At 36.9% G+C, this 26218-nt stretch overlaps 2 protein-coding genes across 7 annotated transcripts; one reads left to right on the top strand and one right to left on the bottom strand.

Annotated features, from left to right (window-relative positions):
- The first annotated feature begins 737 nt into the window (after window positions 1-737).
- On the top strand, window positions 738-5720 carry LOC126367609 (probable cytosolic iron-sulfur protein assembly protein Ciao1). 3 transcript variants are annotated; one of them, XM_050011223.1, is made up of 6 exons: window positions 738-1256; window positions 2955-3171; window positions 3643-3774; window positions 4524-4700; window positions 4949-5142; window positions 5464-5720. In XM_050011223.1, the coding sequence occupies exons 2-6, from the start codon at window positions 2966-2968 to the stop codon at window positions 5646-5648; spliced, it is 894 nt and encodes a 297-aa protein (XP_049867180.1). In that variant the 5' UTR covers window positions 738-1256; window positions 2955-2965; the 3' UTR covers window positions 5649-5720. The 3 variants fall into 3 exon arrangements, with proteins under 3 accessions (XP_049867180.1, XP_049867178.1, XP_049867179.1); XM_050011221.1 differs by lacking the exons at window positions 2955-3171; window positions 3643-3774; window positions 4524-4700; window positions 4949-5142; window positions 5464-5720 and adding exons at window positions 1474-1750; window positions 1839-2026; window positions 2100-2814 and having other exon boundaries at window positions 1102-1256; XM_050011222.1 differs by lacking the exons at window positions 2955-3171; window positions 3643-3774; window positions 4524-4700; window positions 4949-5142; window positions 5464-5720 and adding exons at window positions 1414-1750; window positions 1839-2026; window positions 2100-2814 and having other exon boundaries at window positions 1102-1256.
- LOC126367604 (uncharacterized) lies at window positions 4585-25784 on the bottom strand. 4 transcript variants are annotated; one of them, XM_050011200.1, is made up of 7 exons: window positions 25624-25784; window positions 9276-9434; window positions 7847-9152; window positions 7158-7764; window positions 6114-7081; window positions 5934-6030; window positions 4585-4722 (listed from the first exon to the last, which is right to left on the bottom strand). In XM_050011200.1, the coding sequence occupies exons 1-7, from the start codon at window positions 25678-25680 to the stop codon at window positions 4719-4721; spliced, it is 3198 nt and encodes a 1065-aa protein (XP_049867157.1). In that variant the 5' UTR covers window positions 25681-25784; the 3' UTR covers window positions 4585-4718. The 4 variants fall into 4 exon arrangements, with proteins under 4 accessions (XP_049867157.1, XP_049867159.1, XP_049867155.1 ...); XM_050011202.1 differs by having other exon boundaries at window positions 5934-6025; XM_050011198.1 differs by lacking the exon at window positions 4585-4722 and having other exon boundaries at window positions 5713-6030.
- Window positions 25785-26218: the final 434 nt, after the last annotated feature.

Below are 26218 nucleotides of genomic sequence, written 5' to 3'. Positions count from 1 at the left end.
CATGGCAGGAAATTATTCAAACTAAAGGCAAATGGTATGCCGAAATTAATAATAGTTTATCAACACCATGGTTTACAAAAGGTACTCTGTACCCCGGTAGAAAATTTTATTCAATTATATGTCGTCTTAGACTAGGACATTGCCGTTTTAATGCCCACTTAAATAGAATCAAAATTCTCACATCACCTACTTGTGATTTCTGTAACTCTGCTGATCAGACTTTGCAACATCTTTTCTTTGATTGCAGTAGTTTCACTCTTCCCAGATTGCTTCTCATAGACCGCCTCCTGAACATATATCGTACAGCTGAAGAAATCCCGCTCTCCCTTCAGCAACTTCTCAAAAACAGGGACTGTTATAAGCCCCTCTATGAATTTGTTTTAGCAACTTTTGGAGATATTTGATTGTCTAAACATTCTTTCTTTCTTTTTGATTATTGCTTTGAAATACCTTGAATTTGAATATATTTGTGTTCTTCTTTACGTTTTGACTTTCTTTTCTTTTGTGTATCTTTTGTTTTTGTTTCAATGTTGTGTTGACAGATGTCAACCGACATACGTTTTGTTTTGTTTTAGTGTTTTTAAGTCTTGGATTTTACCCTTTGCCTTTCTTGATTACTTGTAGTTGTTATTGACTTATGATTTTGTGACTTGGCTTCGGCCTTAATTTTGAAAACAAACTAAGACTTGGCTTCGGCCTTAATTTTGAAGATAAACTAAGACTTGGCTTCGGCCTTAATTTTGAAAACAATATAAGACTTGGCTTCGGCCTTAATTTGAAAACAATATAAGACTTGGCTTCGGCCTTAATTTTGAAAACAATTAAAGACTTGGCTTCGGCCTTAATTTGAAAACAAACTAAGACTTGGCTTCGGCCTTAATTTGAAAATAATATAAGACTTGGCTTCGGCCTTAATTTTTAAAACAAACTAAGACATGGCTTCGGCCTTAATTCTGAAATCAAACTAAGAATTGGCTTCGGCCTTAATTTTGTAAAAATACGCCAGACTTGGTTTAAACCTTCTATGAATTTTATAACTAAAAATATATAAATAAATATAACACATGACTTGGCTGTATGGGCTATGATCCCTTTGCCTGTCCTACGGACAAAATAACCAAAAAAAAAAAAAAAAAAATGAGCGAATTGCGCTAGTGTTTTTTAATTTATAATCGTACTTATCTTTATTTTTAAGGACTCTGAATTATTTTTTAGAAGACTTATAACCTATAACGAGTGACCCATTCACAGGGAAGGTAATTATCATAACTAGAATCTATCATAACCTTACTTTACGACCAAAAAATCTCCTTGTTTTTAATACCTACATAAGTTGTACAAAATCATCAAGATCAAATATCATAGGAAAAATATCTTAACATCGTTTACCAAATAAGAATATTTTTAATACAGGCTACATCGCGTTGTATAGTGTAAATCGTAAAAGTGTTATCAGCAATAATTTCACAACAGGGCAGGATGGCAAATATAGAACTACTACAGAGCTTGACTGGTCATAAGGGAATCGTGTGGAATGTTTCATGGCACCCATTGGGAAACGTATTTGCTTCATGTGGTGAAGACAAGACTATTAAATTATGGAACAAAGAGGGCCAAGAATGGGTTATAAAGACAGTACTGGTGGACGGTCATCAGCGCACTATCAGAGAGGTGGCGTGGTCGCCCTGTGGAAACTTCCTTGCTTCAGCCAGCTTTGATGCTACCACAGCTATTTGGGATAAGAAAAGTGGTTTGTATACTCAATAACAATACAATTCAAAAATGAAGATCTAATAATACAAGTCTACTGGATGATAATTATGTCAATGTTTCAATAGGTCAGTTTGAATGCAATGCAACACTAGAAGGACATGAGAATGAAGTCAAAAGCGTGGCATGGTCACCCTCTGGACACCTCCTGGCTACATGTGGCCGTGACAAGTCCGTGTGGGTGTGGGAGGTGGCTGGAGATGATGAATATGAATGTGCAGCTGTACTGAATGCTCACCACCAGGATGTGAAGAAAGTTAGTATCATAGTCCTTAAGCACTATACTTGTATGAAAGAGGCTGTTATGATATTGACAAATATTGTTATAGGTTATATGGCACCCTGAGTTAGACATCCTGGCTTCTGCATCTTACGACAACACTGTCAAGTTGTATAAAGAAGATCCAGCTGACAACGATTGGACTTGTGTTGCTACCCTACAGTCACATGAATCTACTGTCTGGAGTATAGCATTTGACAAGACAGGAGAGAGGCTTGCCTCATGCAGTGATGATAGAACAGTGAAAATATGGAAAGAGTATAAACCAAACAATGAAGAAGGTGTGGCTGTAGTAGAAAAAGAATCAACTTGGAAGTGTATTTGCACATTGTCAGGTTTTCACACAAGATGTGTGTATGATATAGCCTGGTGTCATAAGACAGGCCTTCTGGCTACGGCTTGTGGTGATGATATAATTAGAATTTTTAAAAAAACAGAAGATTCAGATCCAAATGCTCCTAATTTTGAGCTCTTATGTAAGAAGCAGAATGCCCATTCGCAAGATGTAAATACTGTGAAGTGGAATCCCACTGGAAATGGAGAGTTGCTTTCTTGTAGTGATGATGGTGAAATAAGAATATGGAAGTATTCAGACTAGTTTAAACAATATAGATTAAGCGAATGATCAATGGGTAGGAAACAAAATGGAATATATAATTATAATATTAGTGTAGGCTTGGAATATTTTTTATCATTGTTTATTTTGGGATCATTTGTTAAATATGTATAATTTAACTAAAAAACAATAAAATAAAAGAAATGTTTTGGAGGAATTTTGTTGTATACCTTATTCTTATTTTGTTATTGAAATTAATATTGGTATGTATGTTATTTTACAGAAATACATTTTCAAAGATTTTTACATAAACATACATTTGTGCTACAATCTTATTTTTATTTTCAGTGTAACATCTGATGCTTATTAAAGTGGGGCAACAGTTAATAACTAGGTCTAGTTTATTGAGGTTCTGTTCATCTTCTGCAAACATAAAGATGTCAACTGGGGAAGGAGTTGGTGTGCCATTGGCTAAAGTTTTGTCAGTTTTGGAAAATTTTGCTCCAAAACCACTCTCCGAGAGTTGGGACAATACTGGGCTTTTGGTGGAGCCTTACTCACCCAGGTAAGCTCATTGGGTTAAAGAAATAGAAACCAGACTAAAATTATCAAAAATCAATCTACATACATACATACAACTCACACCTATTTCCCACCGGAGTAAGCAGAGACTATGGAATTCCATTTGCTTTGCTCCTGACATATTTCATACATGCACGCTGGATCAGAGTAGATCTTACTGAACCTTCGAAAATCATTCTCATTTTACTTGTCGTAATTTTTTCGAATTTTATTTATGAATTAAGTAACAATGAATACAACGTTTGACCTCTTTTATTGATGAAGTTACAAGACATTATTTCCATACAAACTCGAAAGAAAACTTTCATTTTTAAGTTTCTATAAAAATATCTTATTTGACTTGGTTGTCATTTCAAGTAGCCTAATATTTACGTAGATTTGCGTTACTTTTAAGAGTTTTCATAAACCTTACCTAGGTCATTCATAGAAATAATATTTTGCCTTTTTATTACAGAAATATATCCAAAGTGCTTTTAACCAATGACCTGACGGAAGATGTAGCTGTGGAAGCCCATGATCAAGGGTGCCAGATGATCATTTCGTACCATCCTCCAATATTCGCGCCATTGAAGTCCGTCGTTCAAAGGTAAACATGTTTGATTACACATAAAACTGATTTTTTCAAGTCTGAAGACCGAATGTTCTTTTAAAATCCAAAGTCTTACACCTAACAAATAATAGACGTAATAGTCGCGGCCCCGAGGAGTGTGGACGTGCGGGGAGCGCCCCGCTACAACAGCCTCCACAGTCTAGCGGCGAAGCGTTGGGCTCACGATTCGATGGTGCTGGGTTCAAACCCAAAACACATCATAACAAAAATCACTTGGTGTCCCGAGTTTGGTTGAGACATTGCAGGCTGATCATGCGGTTGCCCGAAAATAAGATGACACGTTCAATACTTCGGAAGGCACGTTAAGCAGCATTTCGTCCACTGGCATCCTCTAACCTGATCCCCCAGGGGATCCCCGTGAACTCGTCTGTTCATCAGAATCCCCTTTAAACAAAAGTACATAAAGTTAATATCATAATCATGAGTATTTTAATTGAATTAAAAAAAAATCAGGAAACAAATTAAACGGCTTCGCGTACTATTTACTTTTAGGTAAGTTTGTTGTTACATGAGCCATGTCTTTGGTGGCTCAATGGTAAGCCTGAAACTTGATGAGGTTGGTCATTGGTCTTACAACCCATACGAGAGAGGGAGAATAAATGTAATAGATGTAGATATCCTAGGAATATTCCTAGCATACACTCATATGATATGTTACTATGGGTAGAGCAGTAAAAAAAAAACAAGTCATACTTATATTCCTTTGTTTCTTTTTATTACGACAGTTCTTGGAAAGAGCGCATTGTATCATTCCTTCTGGAGAAGCGTATAGCGATGTACTCGCCGCACACGAGGTGGGACAGTGTGCAGGGCGGCGTGAATGACTGGCTGGCGAGCGCGTTCCCCGTCGCAGATTCCAGTCCCATCTTGCCTGGAGCCGACCCTACAGTTGGCGGTGGCCGGTACGTTGTTCATATCCGTCATCTTTAAAAAAAGTAATGTAACTTTCTTGGAAAAGATTTTTTATATTATGAGTTTGTTTGCAACGATTGTTTGTAGATGCTGTAAATTAAGCAAATGTATTAACAAATTTATTTGTCAATGTCCATAAACATTACTGTTGCAAATCTAAATCTAATGATTTGAGAACATTCTCTATTAACTTGTCAAACTAAAATCATTGAATCAAAAGAAAGTTCCCTCTTTACAGACTTCTGAAGCTGAAAACAAGTGTATCATTGATCGAAGCTGTTGCAAAAGTAAAAGAGTTGACGGGTTTGTCGCATGTGCGCTTTGCTATTGCGAGGGGCAAATCTATGAGTGATCTCGTGAATAATGTCGCTTTGTGTGCTGGCTCTGGAGGGTCGGTACTGAAAGGCGTGTCAGCTGACCTCTATCTAACAGGTGAGCTATCGTATTCAGTCAAGTCGAAGATAGCAAACAGTACTATATACAGTGCCCCAAGGTGGTTCAAAAAAAAAAAGATGGGACATATCTCCTACTACTAAACCAACATTTAGTTGAACCGTGTTTTTGCCCGGCGACCGTCACTAGGCCATTTGCACATAGCAACTGTATAAAGAGGGAGATCTAAAATTAAAACTCAATAGCGTTAGATTTTTTTTACGGGCAGCCTTTGTACTGCATTCGATATTGACGAACTGTTGCCCAAATAGTTTCAATGACTTTAATTTTTTTATAAATTAATAATTCTATTTGTTTTAGGTGAAATGCTTCACCACGACGTGCTTGACGCAGCACAGAATGGAAGATCAGTAATTCTAACAAACCACTCCGATTCTGAAAGAGGCTTCCTTCGCGGATTCTCATCCCGTCTCCAAGGCATGCTGGATGACCAAGTTCAAGTCCTTGTTAGTGCTTATGATAAGGATCCTTTGGTAACAGTGTAATGTAATATTATTTTTTTAGTATACCAACACTATTATGTTAATATTACAAAATAAAACCAATTGCTAGTTCTTAAATAAGTTTATTTCATTAATATTAATGTCCGATACTACATTATTCCATGAGATATTAGAACAGTTAGTATTAAGTTTACATAAATATTTGAATGTGAGATCATTGTTATAGTTTCTACTCTGTTGCATCATTAAAGCGCAAGTACGATTCAAATTAAAAAAAAGTATAAATAATGAAACATTCATTAAATCAGACTAGCAAGGAAAAATTACAATAGTTGGCAAGATCGTTGTACATGCATTTTTCTCTTCCGTTTTCTATCTGTGTAACTCATCTCGTACGGGTTCCATTGATGGTCTGGCGACTGCACTGAAAGACGTTCATGTTTAATATTCGATAGATTCTCAAAGAGGTTATTTCCATTAGGGCATGCATGTACACGACTTACTTACGCAGGGCAATTTTTTCAATCACTTTATTTTTCACTTTTTGGTCCTTAACATTGGTATTGTCTGTCATGCTGTCTTTAAGAATCTTTTTCTTTTTCGGAGTACCGGATCCATTCTTTACCTTGCAAATTGACGATACAGTTCCATTCTTGTCATCATAGTTGATAACGTATTCACTTCGTTTTGAAGGCCTGTGATCACACGATTTACTATTAGATAGTCTTTCAACATTGTCTTTTTCTTTATTCTTGGTTGTCATTGAGTTCCGGTAACTGGCACTTGTATTCATCTCATGTTTATGTGTATTCGCCGACTCTCTTTTTCCATTTTTTTCTTTTGTGTGGTAATTTATTGTATCGTTTTCATTAATTTCTTTATTTTTCACTTCTTTCTTATCGCTTGTTCTCAGTACTTCAGTTAGTTGTTCATCAGGTTTAATTTTAGGCAAATGTCGTTGAGAAGAGCGACTGCGATGTTCATGTTTGGAGTTTCGTGAAATACTGTGCTTTTCTTCACCGCCAGGTTTGTTTATTAAGGGTGTCTTTCGACTACTCGGTCTATCATAAATAATAGGACTTCCATGTTTGTCATTTGTACATTCCGGGGTAGCTAGTTTTTCAGTTCTGATTTTCCTGATTGGCCTTTGTAGAATTTCTCTATCTTCTCTATGAACTGTTTCTACGGCGTTCACCCTTTCTTTATCATGCTTGTCTTGGTTACGAGTCCGGGTTCTTACAGAATCGGTCTTTTTATCTTCTAAAGTCCTTAAATTTTCTGCTTTTACGTGCAATTTTTCTGCCTTGCGACGAGTGGAGTCTGTTCTTCTCAAAGAATTTTCGCGTTTTGCTTCAATAAAGTTTACATAAGCCGGTTCTTGCTCAATTATATCTATATTTGGTTGTCTATTTACGCTTAGAACTGCTTTCTTTTCCGTGACACATTGTTTTTCAGTCGAGTCAGTCTTGCCCGATCTGAAATAAAATGCATACATAGATCATAAATGTTGTTACTGTAATTAGTAAAACACTTATCCTGTAGCTTACGTACCGTTCATGCCGCCGACGCGCCTTCTCGCCAGAATCATACTTATGCTTTGGAGGCTCGGAAATGCTTCTATTTGAATCTTGTCGCCTTACTCTAGAGCGCCGTGATTCAAAATTAGAAGTGATTTCATTATCTTGTTCAAAAACAGGTCTTAGCCTATCTTCTTTGACATTCGTAGCTTTGCTGCTGTACTTTGATCGTGGTCTTGGAGTAGGGACAGGAGCAAAGTTTGTTTTGATCGGAATATTTTGATATTCAGGCGCATCTTCAGATTCTGCTTCACTATTACAAACACTGTTAGAGACTTTTTGTATTAACCTTACTGACTGAAATAAGTCATCAATACTGCCACTTGATTTGCGAGACTTTTCTTGAGGTTTAGTTTCTTCCATGGAGGGTTTTGGAGTATTGGCAATACCGAAGTAAGTAAGATCACTGTCTCGAAGTTGTCTCGTTTTTCTTTTTTCCACAGGAGACATCTGTATTATTTTTAGTTTATTTTTCACTGAGCCTGTCGTTTCTATGTCTTTTGGGTGCTTATTAATTGTCGTATGGTCTTCTAATTCAAATAGTTTTTTCTTCTGTTTCAAGCTATCAGTTTTCAGCGGACCTGAAACAATAAACATATGTTGTAAAATTGTTATTAAAATAATACTTTCTTAAATATTTTCATTAATAATCTATTGACGTACTTAAATTATTTGTCCGATATGGTTTCCTTGTGACGCTTGTATTTAGTTCCGTTAACAAGCTTGAGATTTCTGTACTGTGTCTCCTTTCATTTTGCAGCTGTCTGTTTATCAAGGATACTGCCGTCGGTACTCCGTTGTCATAATATGAATCTTCTTTTTTACCACCCAACACCATGTTCTCTCCTAAGAGATATGGCTTGGGTTTCGGAATTTTGTTTTTGAGAATACTCTTAGTAGCTGCTGTATTCTCATCGAATTCGTTGTGTTCGTTAAAGTTAAGAAATTGGTTTGTTGCAAAAGCGGGGGCATTGCTTTCGCCAAAGAGCGTTATAGGCTTATCAAATGTTCCATTTATAGGAACAAAAGCGCTTCTTCTTTTACGGAAATCGCTAGAAGGCGGGGGTTTCTCATCAGTTGCTATTATATTGACCTTTCCTAAATCCGCATCAAAATGTAACTCAGTTTTACAAAACCCAACTTTCTTAATTTTACGGTCATCAGTAGCGGAAGATTGCTTATATTCATAATCATCGGCGACTTGAATAGGAACTGTAATCGTCACCTTTCCTTTTGATTGCAAGGCTATACTGTTTTCTTGTGGTTCTTCTATTACAATGTCATGTTCTCGGGAAGGTTTGACTCGACTCCCGCCATATGAGCTTATTCTGTTCTTAGTTAGCCAGTCTTGGAATGATTCTTCATGCTTTTCGCTGATTCTCTCCTTTTTGTCTAAACACTTATCGTCTGCATCGTTGACTAATTCTGTGGATTTACAAATCCCACTGTCTGTTGACGATTCCATTGCTTGTGTATCGTTACTGAGTATAATACTTTCGCTTATGGGGGACGTATCTTCAAAACTGTAGCTTTTTCGTCTATTGTTCCATTCATTACTGTTGCTGCCGTTGAGTAGAGATTTATATTTCAGCGTGCTTAAGGATACAGGTACATCTAATAAAGGCGAGGTTCGACTATTTCTTCTGAATAAGGAAATGTCACTGTTTTCAGAGTCATAGGAATGCTTTCTTAGAAGGTTTTTGGGAAGTCGTGCTTCAAAGTCAATAATACTGGTGTTGTCAGTAGAGGATGACTCTTCGCTGGGCATTCTATCTGATCCCCTGCCGGTGGAAGGTCTCCATTTTGAAGGTTCTGAGATCTCTGTATCGTCAGGTTCTGTTACTTTATAGTTTTCTGTGTCTGTGTTAGGCTCCGGTGATGATTCTAGCGGCATAGACGATATTTCCAAAGGTTTGGATGGAAATATTGGAGGTTCTAGTGGTAGGATGTTGAAGCCAGACGATATGACCTGGAATAAAATAATGTACTGTGTAAAATTTTCGTTCAAAATATTTTAACTAAGTAGATACGTCTTTTAAAAATGTTACATTTGTTAATTTTGCTTATTGTCTGTTCTGATTGTCATACATACCCGGCGCGAGGCGTGCATTAGGTAAGATGCAGCTGGTACACCAGGGCTCGCGGACTCGTGGTAGGCGGCGCGCATGACGCGCACCTTGGCTCCCGGCGCGCTGGCGTGCATCACCTCCATCGCGCGCGCCACCCGACGCGTCACACCGCCTTCTGTCACCTGCAACGGTCAATCTTCATCAACCCGTGATTTTTATTATCTCTAAGGCCCGTCGCACTTTCGACGCGCTTCCGTACGAATTCGATTCGTGCGCACGTACGAACACGCACGTACGAAGTACTGTCGGAGTACCCACTGAGTGCGAGTAGAATTCATACGAAAACACATCCAAAGTGCGACTGCCTTACACACCACACGACTTGTCCACGAAAAAAAAGACACCTTGAATTGTTCCCCGAACATCTTCAGCGGTTGTTGACTGATTTGACAGGAAAATCACGGAACTTCCAAATGTCAACTTTAAAAAATAAAGTTTCTGCGGTAATAAAAAGTGTTTATGCATAAGTCTGATTACTTCTCGATCAGGACTTTCAAGTTTATTAAACTGGTTTGACGTGATATTGCATTTATTAATGTTATTAATAACTTTAGCTTATTTATAAAGCTTTATGCAAAAATAAGCTGTAAATATTTAGTTTCCTTTTAGAAAATTAATGAGTTCTATCTAGCTGATGGCTTCATAATAATAAAATGAGTAAGCCTCTTGTATAGCTCTTGAACTAGTTAGCGACGGTTAGGTGTGAAGCGTGTCATGTCGGTATTAGATAAACATTGTAGGTGAGTATTTCAAAAGCATATTCGTACTTGCAATGTTTTTTCGCGCGTCTCTTTTAAACAATTTCTCGTATGAAATATTCATGAGCGGTCTCATGATGACCTCAACGGTTATTATAACTGTTCGGCTCGCGGTAGTTTTTGAGTATGTTGTTAAAATGCAAGCACCGTGCTCACGTCTTGGTACCCGTGACGAATATAGTCATATTTCTTTGTTTTATGTCGAAGCACTGTACTCTGTACCGATATGTACTAAAATCTTTATAGGTACATTTGCGCAAAACTATAGCCTATCCTTTTGTTTCCGAGGTCCTACCCACATAGTTATAATATACATAAGTACTTAATGATGCAATATTTGTCAAAGCCCGTTAGTAATTTGCCACAAACCTCCGTAAACCAACAACTTTTCTCATCCGTGAACGTTTAAAAGGGGATCCCACTTCATGGCCCGAATAGCCGTCAAGTTGGGGACACTTGTAGGCGCATTGTCAATATTTAAATGCGACACCCACTTGGGTACAAAAGTTGTGGTTCATTGGAAAGATCGGAATCGTGAGGAGCGCAATTTCATCTCGCCCCCGCGGTGATCACGTCACCACGGTACCAATACTTGAAGGTCGTACTTAAAGTACGTCTTAATTCTATCAAGCATTAATGGTCCATTATCTGTCCTCATTTTATAACATATTGATGGATGACTAGAGTCATACTAGTCCTTGTTGTTTGTTATAAGTAGCAAAAGCATTTGTAAAGAACTGAATACATTCTGAAGGTAAGTAGGTAGGTATGTATACGTTTTATTCATCTGTTTCTTTTGAATTAAATTCCTATGTTTGAATTCTCCAAATTCTAAATCGTAGGTCGGTATATGCTATTGAATACAAGATGCAATAGAAACCCGTATTTTTTTTGTGTGGGTTGATATGAGGTTGACCTCTGGCCGGTCTTCTTATGTCTATCTAATAATAAGGTTCATTATTTTTGAGCAAAGCGCGAACGCGGCGTGATATTTCGACGACTAAAATCATTTTTAAAAGTGTTAAATTAAAGCATGTCTTGATTTAGGAAGGTAGGTAGCTAATGGTGCTAATTCCTGTAAATACCATCTAATTTTATTTTAGGTTATATCTGTCATTTTCTTATCCGCCGAAAAGGAAAGGGACGGGTAATCGACAAGCATAAAATTTATGGAACACACGTCAATTTTAAGCACAAATCTAAAACAACCGTCTAAAAATTCGCCCGGGTTATTCATTTATTTACTCATTCTTCCTAAAATTAAGAGCTGTCAATCATCCGTCCCTTTCCTTTTCGGCGGATAAGAAAATGACAGGTATAACTTAAAGTAAAATTAAGAGATGTCTGCAGGAATCAGGAATTAATTAAATACCTAATTAATTAAGTATGGCAATTAAATATTACCTAAGTATGGCAATAAAATATATTTTTATTCTCTCTGCCTAACCATCGAGGATACATTCGTGATGCTTTGTATTGTTTACGACCCAGCACATTCAGCATAGCATAGCAATTTATTTCGGTATCAGTGTGACCAGCTTTTATAATTCCAGCCTACAATACCTAAACATTGCAAGCGTTTAAATTAAATAGGTACATACTTAATTGAAATACGTACAATACTAGATTCTAGAATAATAAATTTACATGACTAACTAACCGCACCACAATAGACAAAGCACAAAACACTATATTGAAGAATATTATATAAATTAAATACAAAATGAGATCACGTCATTTCGGCCGATTCTTGCTTCCATTAATGACGTCAGATTGGCTCTCAAACCTGACTTATTTCGGGGCCGTTGCGTTGTGATTAACGATATAGACCTCCTAGGTAGACTACCTACCCATTTACCTGCCAAACATGCAATAGATACAGGGTGTTAGTGACATCGTAACGAATACTGAGGGGGATGAATGAGACCATGATTCTGAGTTAATATCAAGTGGAATTTTCCGTCGCAATAGTAAGCAACTGTAAAATAATTTAAAAAACACTAAAATTTTCACGAATTTTTCGACTTGAAATTCCACTTTGTATCAACTCAGAATCATGGTCTGAAGCACCCTACGAAGTTTTCGTTACACCTGTATATTCGCATTCATAGCATCTAATACAGAGGTTGATCCCAAGTTACCTAATCCCTTAGAAAAAATCATAATGGGCCATTTTACGGGGGTTGCGTTGCTATTATACGGTCCTATTCATCTTAGGACTATGTCAAAAGTGGATGCAATTTACCTTTTAACATCCATAAATTCCACATTGAAGCAATTCCTCTAAAAAGCGCTATTCCTTTTTGACATGGGTCACCTTGCGCACTGACTTTTAAATGCGCGAATATCAAATTGCATTATTGCTTTGTATGAATTGCTTTAATGTGGCCTTTTCGACCCCAGATCAGATATTTGTGGCTTTGCCCACCTTATTAGGGATTTCGGGCGAAATTATGTGTGTTTTAGAAGTATATTTTGTTGTAGATGCGCCATTTATCCCATTTCACATTAGACCGGCTGCAACTTCCCTACTGCAGAGGGGTTACAAAGGCCTCGAATAAATTAATCTAAAAAGCAATATTGCTAAGTATTTCACATTTGTTTGCATTGCGCACTTATTTTATACGCGCAAATGGCAAATTGCAATAAGTATTGCTTTTTTTAGATGAATTGCTTCAATGTGGCCTTTTTAACATCCAAGTACTTATTTATGTAGGTAATTATACATAACTAAATACAGCCTCCGTGGTCTAGTGGTTAGAGCGTTAGGCTCACGATCTGGAGGTCCGGGTTCGATTCCCGATGGGGACATTGTCGAAATCACTTTGTGAGACTGTCCTTTGTTTGGTAAGGACTTTTCAGGCTTGAATCACCTGATTGTCCGAAAAAGTAAGATGATTCCGTGCTTCGGAGGGCACGTTAAGCCGTTGGTCCCGGCTATTAGCCGTAAAAACACCTCCACCAACCCGCAGTGGAGCAGCGTGGTGGAGTATGCTCCATACCCCCTCCGGTTGATTGAGGGGAGGCCTGTGCCCAGCAGTGGGACGTATATAGGCAGTTTATGTATGTATGTAAATACTTCTAATTAGATTGTAGATTACGACAAACTTGTACCTACTTACTTGTAACTTTATCTAATCATCGCCCTCGATTGTTCGTTTAAGGCTTGCCTTTTCCTTTTCCGATAGTTTACAACAAAACTGCGCCTCTTCACGCTATATCCCTTTCGGGGTAATTCACAATTTGATGAACAAATCCTCAGAGAGAAGTCACTGAACTGAACTGACTAGTTATATGAACTTTAATTAAGTATGTTATTCTGGTACGTTACATAATGTAACCACTTAATTCGACTTTATAGATTTTGAATTCATGTTTGTATTATAGATAATTGATATTACATAGTTTCCATTAGTTGTGTCGGGTAAAGGCGGTAGGCAAACTCCCTATTACGTGGGTCTTAAATATAGCTGGGGAAGAGTAGGTGTATACAGGGTGTTAGTGACATCGTAACAAAAAAAAATATATAGGACGTCTATTTTATTGTATTTTATTGAGTTTTTACTGCGCCGCAATGATCACGTTCCACTCGCGTCAGACAGAGTACTGCGGGGCGGAAGGCAAGAAGGAAATCACTGCCTTATTTTTCCCTAAAAAGTAGCATGAAGAATGCTACACCGACAAGAGCGTGGCTCTTAAATTAGTGATGATGAATGTAAATCGAATAATGCGAACAGCGGCTAGACCTACCTACCTACCATCGATATCGTCGTGCGTGATACGATACCTTTATGATACCTATATATATGATACCGGTATTTTAGCGGAGTTTTCGTTCTCTTTTAACCCTTTCACGGACTGGTTCATAATAGATAGTATGAGAGTATGACGACTTGGAATCGGAACGTCATTAGACGTTCTGTCCTTGACAGTGTTAATTACATGCTTAGTTTTCCAACGTTTAAAAAGTGTACAAGTTGTTGATGATAATGGTCTGAATCATCCCCCAAAGTTTTCGTTACGATGTCACTAACACCCGGTATACTATACATCTCTGCCTACCCCTTCGGGCATACAGACGCGATGCTGTTCTTGTTGTTACCATACCAGTAAGGAAGCCCCCACAAATCTATGTGTGTCTCCATGTGGACAGAGTCGTGGGCGGAGAGCTAAGAGGTAAGTACTTGTATTAATCTAATATGCTAATAAAAATACCTACTTTAGATTTTTCGTGATATAATAAAATCGAATGTGATAATTTAGATTTTTCGTGATATTATAAAATCGAATGTGATAAACCACACATACCTACATCTTAGATGATTCGATATTGTCAGTAGGTACCTACTTAACTTGTTAGTAACATCGTTAAATTGATAAACGATTACGAGTCGTATAAGTAATTTAAATGCATCGTGAGTGTGAGTTGATATCAAGTGGAATTTTCTATTGCAAGAGTATTAGAAATGGATATAATTAAAAAAAAACTAAAAAAGTATCATGAATTTTGTGACGGACCACTTGATATTAACTCAGAATCATGGTCTGAATCATCTCCCTTAGTATTTGTTACGATGTCACTAACACCCTGTATACCTACTGATACGTCTTTGAATGATGTAGGTAAGACTTAAATAGGTAAAAGTGTTATGCAGACAAAACATGTACCTAAAGCTCTTTTTTTTATTTGTTCTTTGGAACTAAGTACTTACCTATGAACAAAAATATGTATTGAGTCATAGCGTCAAGTGTCAAGATTCCCAACATGGTAACTTGTACGTGGACTATCATTCCAATCGTGTTTTCCTATACGCAAGCGGACTATATATTTAACATATAACTTCTTCTTATCGTGTGGGTTGTGAGGTGGAATACTAACCTCATCAACCCTGGTGTCAGGGTTATTACTGAGCCGCCAAAGACCCCTGACATGGCTCATGTAACGACTACATACTTACATCAAAGTAGCAACCGAGACCTCGAACATACAGAAGACAGGCGATGATAAATTATATGTAGGAATCTTTACAGAAATAAATGTGTGCGTACTCGATTCGAAGAGTGCAAAAATTTATACTTAGGTATATATACCTAATCTGTGACTTAGTACCTAAATAATAGCAACTGTATATTAGTAGTTATTTACCTAATCAACAATGTTAATTACGAATATATCTTACTTTATAACATTATATTTTACTGTAAGCTGCCTTTAAGCTTAGCAACACAAGCGAGAAACTTTGCAACGTATTGTTAATTGAAAACTGTTGAACAACTGTTTACAAACATCCCACGTTATAATCTATCTATCACGCAGTTTTGTTGCGGCTTGGCATGGCTACTAACCTATTAGGTATTCATGGGTGGATCTAGGGGGGGGGGGGGGGGTCATGCCCTGGGTTTGGTCATGGGGCAGCCAGTGATTTTACTATTAAAGAGTTTTTACAAGAGGAATTCACCACAAGACACTGGTCCTGTATGCTTGTATACCTAATACCTACCCACTTATACTATACTACTACTTATACTATAACCCTGCTTGCTTAGTTTAAAAACAAGCATAGTAAACGGTACTGCGAGGTAATAACCCGAATGACAGTCATGCAGTAGTCCATAGCTAATTGCTTAAAGCCAGCGGCCTTTTACCGCGCTTATTATGGATCAAGGTCAGGTGTTTCAGAGGATAAAATGACGTCAGCGCCAGACGCGAGGTCGGACTCAAACCCACTGGTCTGCGCCGGCTTGTCTACACATAGCTAATGAATTTAAGGGTTATACCTCACTAGGAGACCATGATTGCGTCACCAGCGGGAAATTATTTGGGATTCGCTTGCCGGCAACAAATTGATTGCGCAACCAGAAATCCTTTTTATGCGTGAATATCAAAATGTGCCAAGTTTGGTGGCGAACTTATACAACTGTAAACTAGTTGGTGGTAACTGGTAAACTAGTAAGATAAGATTACTACTTATACTACCTAGCTTTTTGACTAAATTAGAATAGTTAGGTAACTATGTGCCATAGTTACTTTCACGTGCGAACATGTACCTATCACATTTCGTACTACCTCATAGGTACAATGAGACCGTTGGAAACAAATTGCTGTCAACTTCGCATAGTTCAATGAACTATAATACACGTGAACACGTAGGTATAACAGAAATGATACTATTCATTTCTGTTATATAGATATCCAGATTTCCAGATTTTCCCGAATATAATAATCATTATCAGCACCCTCACTTCTGGCTTTTTGTATAAGTACAACTTTTGGATGGTAGCTGGTATCCTTTGCTCAGTTTTAAAACTTTTAGGGATACCAGCTGACTCATAATAATTATGTTAGAGCCTGTAACTACATACTTATAAATGTAAACAAATATTGTCATATGGTACAAATAAAGATATTATTATTATTACTTCTTTACAAGTTAGTATAACGGTCGGCTTGTTATACATATTTAGAGTTTATTAGAACGTGTGAAAGAATGGTCAAGTGCGAGGGAGGGGATGACGTGTTCCGGTCGTCGACTCTTGCGCATGGGTCTTCCACAGTTCGCCAATAATAAGAATCCGAGGAAAAACGTCAGAAAAATCCGATCATTCGATCTGATTCATCTTAACCTTCCAAGAGAAACCGCTCTAATGAGGAGTTTATGCAAATTTGTGACGCTCTCGTGTAAGTCAAGTTTCTATAATTTTCAGAACTTTGTTAGTCACTTTTTTACCTCTATCATCATGACTATTTGAATATTCGTAAGAGAGTTTAAAGCAGCGTATTACAATCATTAAGTAATAATCATATGACGATAATAATCATTCGTGCACGTTAAGCCGTTGGTCCCGGTTACTACTTACTTACCGATGTAAGTACGTAGTCGTTACATGAGTCAAGGCCTATGGCGGCTCAATAATAACCCTGACACCAGGGTTGAAGGGGTTGGTAATCCATCTCAGAACCCACACGATAGAAGAAGTCAATCATTAAGTAAGTAAGTAATATGATATTAAATCTTTTATTAAAACATAACTTAAAATGTAAAATTAGGTTTCAGACTGATAATTTAACATAACATATATAACGAACTTTATTGTACAAACAGGAAATACAAATCAAAAGAGAAATAAAAAGTGTACATAATAATAATAATAAGTAGTGTAGAAATAGAGTATTTTAGTTGGGCATTAAGAAGAGATTCATAAATATTTCGGACCTTCAAAAAAGAAATTCAAATCAATTTTTTCTTCGGAAATTTCGCTCTATGACTGCGTTTCGCCATAAGTTGCGCAAAAAGCAATCATTGTTGCGAAACCTAACGTTAGTTTGATGGTATTTTGATGTGTTCCATAGACTTGACTGAGTCATTGAACCAAAATATTGATTAGTCACGCGTTTGCGACATGTTTACGAGACGTTTACGACACATTTAATTAGATTTCCAATTTTCTATTTAAAACTACTAAAACAATTTTCTAATTAAAAGTTGACCAACCAACCCGGAACGAATCGTTATAATACTTACTTGCCAAATGAAAATACGCTCGATGTTTTTTTAATCCTTTTTAAAAACAATTTAAGTAACTTTTAAAATATAAATTGAAATAAGTAATCCAGACTCATCGGCTTAAATACTTTGGTGACTGGGTAGAGCGCCTAGTGACTAAAAATAATCTAAGCTAATTCAACAGACTTTTGTACTAAGTAGATAAGTACCTACATTAGTATTACTTATAAACTTTAACCGCAGTGAATTACACACTCACTGCAAAGAGGGGCTTTCCAGGCTTCGTTGCTCAAAAACGATCTATAATAATCGTTGTACAGTTTTTCCTTCGTTTAACCTTGTAATTTCACGGATAACAGACATATGCATCTTTTATCTTTGTTTTGGGTAAAATCATGACCCTTGTTATTACACCCAGGCACAATTACATCTTCCACCCATTATTATTCTAATCAAAATGAAGAGAAGCGAATAGATAGCAACATAATTCTATAAATAATCTGATCCAAATGTCATGCAACAATTATTTTTATAATGCTTCTGCCATTCACATAGTATTTTTGAATAGTAATGTACCCGTGCAATGAGAAGATAGGTACTTAATTTTCATATTAAAACTGTACAGCGCCTTCTACTTATATTGTTTTTAGGGAACGTAGCCTGGAAAGTTCCGCAATGGAGTGGATTGGTGAGTGTAGGAATTAGTCAAATAAAGGAGTTCCGCGGTGTTCGTCATTTCGACAGTCACCCGGTGCGGTGGCTCCATACGTATATAAGTAGGTAACGTAAATTTCCTGTCTAAAATGGATTTATTTGGGCAAAGGGTTTGATAAATAATCTGTCACTTTGCGGTCCATCATTACCAATCCATCGTGAAATCAATACCTACCACGATTGACTTTTGGCTTCCCCACTACAATACGGACGTGAAGTCACGTGTAATTGTAACAGAAACGCAGTACCTACCTAACTAAAACGTCTAGGTATGAATGGGCAACAAACAAATAATTAGGTCATATTAGTGAAACTGTCATTGGTGTTAATAATAAAATTATGAATTGACATTAAAGATGGCTGCGTGTAAATCTAAATAACGGGGAACAGCCGCCAGCGGATGCGCCCGCGCAGCCTCGCGAGGCGGCCTCTGCGCAGGATTTCCGGCAGCGCGCGACCCGAGCGAAACCAAGCCAACAACCTCCTAGACGCCTCAATTTACTAACATACGTCTATCTAGATGTATCTACCTGATCTTTTTTGTCTATCCCGGAAGACGCGGGCGCAATGATGATACGTTATGTATATTTATCTCTATCTGCAACTCATGTCGCTTCCGGGGTAGACTAGGTAGGACGATCAATCTATTTCATACTGTTATTTGAAGGGTTTTGATACTTGGCTGGTTAAAAACGTTTACTAGGGCTGACCCGGTAAATTTAAGACAAAGAAGTCATACATAGAGTGACAAAGCAACACAGAGAAGACACAAATTGTAAATTAAAAACATCTGCTCAAATGAAAATTAGACCTAGAAACTGCAATGCAGTTACACATGCAAGTTTATCTCTTCATCTCTCCATATCATTATCCGTGGGTTAGATAATTGACGCCAGAGATTATTACAATCACAACTCACAAAGCACAGTCCCCAGTGCAGTGACTTCCGCGGTACAGGTTCCGCGTTGCTCTCACGTACACATAAATACACCCAATTATTTGTTCAGTCTTTATTGTTATTATGTACTTGACTTTTTTCGCGCTTTTAAAGGTTTACTGACATGTTTATTTACGATAATGTTTTAAAACCTTTGCGAAGGCGCTAGTAAATACTGGCGACGGATGTAAAATTTTGTTTTTTGGTTTGTTTACTTACCAAGTTTTTTTATTTGAGTTAAGTATAGTGGATTTGTTCTATATGGCATTCTTTATTTGGTCGGCGGGGAGAGCTGTGGGCTCTCACCCGGTGCGGAATTTAAGACAACGGGCCTGAGAGTGCCCAGTTGTTTACCAAGGTGTTAGGTTAATTGGAAAAAGACTCATATATACTTACTCACAACTAATGATCGCCCTTAAAAAGAAACATTATTCATCGCATCCAAAACTTCAATAAGAAAATCCTACAAAATGTGGATGCACGTGGTGTTCTAATTCTGGCTCTACACATCCAGATAGGAATTACGGGTGTAAATTATACATCAATGGTTAAATTAATACATTTAAGTAAGTATATGATATCTACCTCATCATCACAGGGACCGATTACCTAACCTGAAGATTTGACAGGTCCGGTTTTTTACAGAAGCGACTGCCTGTCTGACCTTCCAACCCGCGAAGTGAAAACCAGCCCAATACAGGTTAGGTCACATACCTCCGAAAATGCATTTCTCGGTAATGTGGGTTTCCTCACGATGTTTTCCTTCACCGCTGAGCACGTGATCATTATGTTCGACAATCCGACAATCATTGGTTTAGGCCTGTACTGGATTCGAACCTGCGACCTCAAAGTGAGAGGCCAGCATTTTAGGTATCTACATATTAAATAAATATACATTCTTACTTGTCAAGATGAACGCGAAAATTCAAATTTATGAAGATGTTAACGGAACGAACGAAGGACGTCGTTTAACCGTGTGTGTTCTAAACAAAGAATGATATTTGTAACACGTTGGATTGGAATCACTTCTTACAAACGATCGGATTAACAAGCAAGAGCTTTGTCACTTTGTTTAACATTCTAGCGCCGCACGCGCTTCACATTGTGTTGTCAACAACACCACAAATTCCTTATTGATGATTAAGATAACATGTACATTGAGTTTATTTTATATGATATCTAAAACAACGATTATCAGTACAATCGTAAGTACTTTGCAAAATATGATGAAAGACGTTAATGAACTTAGATTTTTTTGAATATTGTACTCTTATCGCCTTACCAATAAAAAATAAACAAACCATGAACGTGTATAAATACTTATTTGTCACCCAAGCAAAGTTCAGTCGAATCATTCGATAATTGGATTCAATTTGTTTGTCTGTCAAATACTTATAATTACACACGTTCATCGCTTGTTTATTTTTTATTGGTAAGGCGGTTTAAATAAAAGTCTTAGCGGGCAAGTTGTAAAGTTCACAGAACAAGTTCTCTGCCATAACGAATCGGCCAAGTAGTTGGATTTAATATTTGATTCAAATATCAATTTCGATATTAAGCGAGCCGATAATCGTTCGAAGTATGATACCTGCACGTAAAAAAGTCTACCTATTGGTAGAATAGAAACAATAAGTGATTTATACAGGGTGTTAGTGACATCGAAATAAATACTCAGAGGGATGATTCAGACCATGATTCTGAGTTAATACCAAGTGGAATTTTCCGTCGCAAAATTCATGAATTTTTTTTCGTTTCTTTTTAAATTATTTTCAATTCAATAGGTACTTTTGCGATGTCACTTACACCCCGTACAAGCACATACGGTAACCATACAAGTATGTATGTGTGTTAGTGACACCGTAACGAATACTGAGGGGGATGATTCAGACCATGATTCTAAGTTGATATCAAGTGGAATTTCTTGTAAGAAAATTCATGAAAATTTTAGTGTTTTTTTTATTATTTTCAGTTTCATACTTTTGCGATGGAAAATTTCACATCACCCCTCAAAGTTTTCGTTACGATGTCACTAACATCCTGTATAGGTACCTATACTTACCTACTGGTTTAGGTTGATTGTTCGCAGAGGAATCTCATTTAATGATTAAAATCTCAGTGATTTATCTATGATGTTTCGCTTAGCAATTCATAACCATTATTCTTAAGTAGTTATGTACATTAGGTACTTGTAGAGTGTAAAGTCATTACTTTTGAGTCACTACGTTTTCTATTAGTTGCTCGTCTGTAGCAGGCTTAGTTATAAATTATGATAGTGAGATTTTATCTACCCAAGTATTTAATCGTCAGTAACCACCCGCAACCACTAATTTTGTGTGTTTCAGGTAATTATGTCATGGACAGTAATGAATAGGCACCTCGGTCATGTAGGTTCTATGATAATCACATTATGCACGACATGATCACAACCCATGCATAAAAGTACAACATCAATTTGTGTTATCTTGTGCGCGTTTATTAAAAAAAAACTAAAATTAACGCGTTGATGTCTTTTAAAGGGAAACTTTATGAACATACCATAGACATGAACGCACTCTCGTTTCGTCGACTTCCGTGTACAAAATAATAAAATGTCAGTGAAATTAGTTTTCTTTGCTTTCTAAAAAAGAAACCTTCGAGATTACGGAGATAAGAATCGACTGGTCAACTAAAATAATCATTATAATAACTAGACTGGAATAATCGAGGTAAGTATTTTATTATAAGCGCGAATGTCATAATAACCACGTCTGAAGATTTATATTCGTTTGAGGCTGGTATTATGCTAGTAATTTTATGTAATAGAGGCTTCCGTTGTCAGTCACCTAAATCTGACGGCTATGCCTACAGTAAGTAGGTGTTGAGCTTCAAAACAAACTGAATTCTGGCCTTCAGCTTTAGCAGTAAAGGCCACAAGGTACCAAGTCTATCTAAAATTGACATCGATTATAAAAAATACATTAGTTGTTTTTTGTCGAGCACCTGGGAGGTGGTTCATATCAATGGTGCCGCATACGTATGTTCCAAGGCAAATCTAAATTGCAAATCGTTGTTTGAAGCTGTAAGGTAGGTACTTATTACTTCTTTTTTTCAATAGATAGTGGCCATTGACACCTTTTAGCCATAACCATGGTGATTTTTTTCTCTATAGCGCGTGTAAAAATCTGGTCATTGAGATCATGGGAATGCATAAATTACCACACCTTCTATTCAAAAGTTGACGTTTGGTTGTCTTTCTGATATATTATTTTCATGACAGCATTATTATATTACATCTACACGTCCCATGAAGACAGCTTAATTTAAAATAAGTATATTGTTATGTATAAATTAGTGTCAATGAACAGCTATAGGTACAGTAAGTTATAGATATAGGTAGTTGTGTATCTAATCTTTTTCGTAAATTAATCTTCATCGGCGTGGTTTTTCAATTAATTCGACAGTACATTAAAAAGAGCTAAAAGATGAATTGCAAACAATAAATTTTAACCTTAAAATATAAAATTAACATCCAAATACTGCGGCCTCAGGCGGTTTGGTGAATTATGACTAATATTATGAGGAGGCATTATTAATAATGTAGTAGGTAAATAAAACTATTGATGTAGAGTATTTAATTATGGGTGGGCGCGTATTTGTTTTGTATGAAAGCTGTTATTAAAGATCAATTTATACGTAGTGGGTACATTTTATGGAACCTCGCAATAGTTAGGTACTACAAAAGTTTTAAAATTGAATGAATCGACTTTCCCGCCCACAACAGACCTATCTGTTTTATTCAATTACAAAAATAAAGAAGGCAAACGTATATGTCAACAGGACGTTTAAAAATTATGAATGAGGTTTTTATTCTTATTTGTAAATAAATAATAGACAATTAGGTATATACTTAAGTGTTAAAAGAAAGGAAATAATAATTAACAGCTCATGGATAATGCTGTAGTTTGTAAGTACGGAGTTTGTTTTGAAACAGTGTATTGAATAGGTGGCGAAGTCGAAAGTATTGTAGGTTCCTTCTAGGTAAGTAAGTACCTACAACACTTTTGACTTCGCCACCTATTTACTTAGAAATTCCGGAAAGCAAGTATTAGTAGACACGCTTTGATATTAAAGTCCTATGATGGATTCTATCGCTCATATCGATAGCCTTATCATGTTAGGGACGACGTGGTCGACTTTTTGTCCACGAATTCTTCAAGATAAAAGAGCTGGATGTAATTCCATTTATTTCTTCACTTCTAATGTAACCTAGAAGAAATACGTAAAGTACCGATATACATAAATAGATAAACATAACAACACATTACAGTGCATACTACACCCACTCTTCACAGGTCTACACAAATTCACAGATCCTGGAAACCACAATAATGTCAATTATCTATTATCCAAACATGAAATCAAACTTATAAAGTCGAATGTATTGGTTTAGAACCCGAGTCGGGATTGGAACCCGTGACTACCATGTAAGTCACGCATTTCCCGAACAGGGATTACGGATTACATAAATAGAAAATCAATATAAGTACATGTATTAGGTACATAAATAAATATAAGTACCTACATACTTAAAGGTAAAAAAAAATAATCTAGTATTAACGTTATTTATTTTTTTATAACTTATTTGGCTTATTTGTGTATAACTTGCTTTTATGGAAGAGCGGCGTCTCCTGCCTGACACAGACACTACGCTTAAAAGGAGACTCCAATCACATTTATTACTGTAAATAGTCTCTAACTAATAAAGTATTTTGTGTTTTTTTTTGTATGTTTCAATCGAAGCTTCGATTCTACTGCTGTTCGGTTCCTTATTCATTAAGAGCTCTTAATGAATAAGGAACCGAACAGCAGATGCGTTTGGTACCTTCCTCACGTCTACACTTTCACCATGAGATAATCGTAGAATTGAGAACGCTATTGTCTCGGATCTCACCTTCCTATATCGTTTGCGATTGTTTCCTGTCACGCAAACCATTTATTTCCCTAAGCCGGAAATAGTGTTCACATTTTATAAAACTAGCTTTGCTTGTGACTTTATACAGGCAGAGTTTGCACCTTACTAAGTACAAAAGCTATGTTGGAAGTATCTGAGAACTGATATTAGACAGCCGCGAAGGTCCGCGTTGCTCTATGTATACCTACAGCCAAATTACTAAATTGTATAACAATATTTAATTAATGTTTGTTTTTAAAAGAACTTATAGGGCCCTGTGCCGAGGTATTTCTTGCAGCTACTTTTCCCCGGCCGTACAGGTTGTGAGAAGCCGCAGTAGTTTTAGGCAGATGAGACGTTCGTTATGTAAAAAATGACGATTCAAAGTGTAACTATGTTACATACTGAATGAAGATATTTTTACTTTGACTTTATCGGGGTTGCTTTATAAGAAAAAATATGACTTGAAGTTATTTCGCAACCGCGATTAATTACGTATATACCTACTGATGGGGTTCATGTTTATGAGAAATCGTATTTCAAAGAAGTTAGCACATTAAGAAACAACTGTGTATAGCAAAACAAGAGTCTAAAGTAAAACAAATCTCTCCATTGGATTCTGGAAAGTCGAAATTGGTTACGGTTACCAAATTCGTATAAGAAATCGAAGAACTCAAAAAAAAACAGCGAATAAGGAAACATTCGATCAAACTTTGCAAATAAGGCGACGTTTTTTATGAATGACCGAGATTGCTGTCTAGCCTTTTAGGCAACAGCCATACAGTATCTATAGTTAGCTTATCCTCGATAAAAATTAAGGAACAAAGAGAAAAATGTGCTGAACCGGCTCAGACTGGTTTCGCGAAGTTTTTGCTGCTAAAATGGACCTTTCTGTACTGTAATACAAGTATTAAATTCGTAAATGTAAAGCTTTAGCAACTGAGTGTCTCACTCAGAGTTTTAACACTGTATAAGGAAACGACGGCTTTACACTTTTGGCAATGACCGCTTAAAATTGAATCGCCGTAATTCTTTGGCTTTGTTTAAATTCACGGCTTAGTGGTCGTCACCGGTTGTCGTAGGCGGGCAAATCTTAAAATGTACGTTAAAAATTGAAGTGTTCTTAATTCTATAAAGATGCAAAAAAGTTGCTGAGACATCATCTGAAAAGTGAAATGCTGGACAGCAAAAAGTGTTACAACATGGTAAGAACACGCATTAACTCAGTCTAGAGCACTTCGAATTCAATGCAATCCAGTTTTATGTAATAGCCTGCCTTCATACATATTACATTACTTACAAGAAAGCTGGCGAATAGGTTTTCTATGCCTCTCTTGGTACGAATTGTTTACGCCGTAAGACTTGCAACGCCGCACAATGTTTGGATGTAAGAAGTTGTCCTATAAAGCAAAAGCTCGAATCCGTAAACTTGCAAGCTCAGTAGGGGTAGCCGGTCGGTGGCCTCACCTTCCCATATTCGGCGGTGCCGGCCCACTGCCGCCGCCATTGACCCGCCACTTCCATGTCTGCGAGTTGTGTTCGTTGCAGCTACACTCGAAGGCACTCGGCTCGTTCGTTCGCGCACAACACACGACCGCTGCGCGCGCCGCTCCGATAGATACTGAACATAGGCAGCGGGCGAGCGCGTGCGCAGCCTTAGCCCACAAAATTTCAATATCGTTATTGCCTTCTGTTGGTAAAAAACCGAACCTACTCGATGTCAACGCCCACTGCTGATCCGAGCTTTGCGACGCGGGCGCTGCCCACGCCAAGAGCTTTTGCAAGTTAATGGTGGGAACTTTGTTCATTGCTTTCCTGTCTTCTCGCCATATCTTTACAGGGTAGACTGAGAGGACTGGTGATGGAAAAACCAATTAATCTTTTGAATCTTTGAATTGTTAGTGTAATTGTACTACTTACATATTATATTTTAAAAATAATATAATTAAAATGGAAAAATATTGGTCATTGTATATTCCTTTCAAAACTTTATATTACTAACACATAATTAAATTCACAATTACAAAAGTTCATATTCAGGTCATTAATTAAAAATATTTAG

This window comes from Pectinophora gossypiella, chromosome 6 (genome assembly GCF_024362695.1).
Source record: "Pectinophora gossypiella chromosome 6, ilPecGoss1.1, whole genome shotgun sequence".
In the NCBI taxonomy this organism is placed as follows: domain Eukaryota; kingdom Metazoa; phylum Arthropoda; class Insecta; order Lepidoptera; family Gelechiidae; genus Pectinophora; species Pectinophora gossypiella.
Note: the sequence above shows the minus strand (reverse complement) of the source record. Positions and strands in the feature narration are given on the sequence as shown.

Excerpts from the sequence above, each read along its gene's own strand:
- LOC126367604 (XM_050011200.1), bottom strand. The coding sequence starts at position 25,680 with ATGGAAGTGGCGGGTCAATGGCGGCGGCAGTGGGCCGGCACCGCCGAA. Across the intron at positions 9,153-9,275 it reads TAATGCACGCCTCGCGCCGG|GTCATATCGTCTGGCTTCAA; the intron begins GTATGTATGACA and ends ATTTTATTCCAG. Across the intron at positions 6,031-6,113 it reads GATTGAAAAAATTGCCCTGC|TGCAGTCGCCAGACCATCAA; the intron begins GTAAGTAAGTCG and ends AACGTCTTTCAG.
- LOC126367609 (XM_050011221.1), top strand. The coding sequence starts at position 1,480 with ATGGCAAATATAGAACTACTACAGAGCTTGACTGGTCATAAGGGAATC. Across the intron at positions 1,751-1,838 it reads TATTTGGGATAAGAAAAGTG|GTCAGTTTGAATGCAATGCA; the intron begins GTTTGTATACTC and ends ATGTTTCAATAG. Across the intron at positions 2,027-2,099 it reads ACCACCAGGATGTGAAGAAA|GTTATATGGCACCCTGAGTT; the intron begins GTTAGTATCATA and ends ATATTGTTATAG.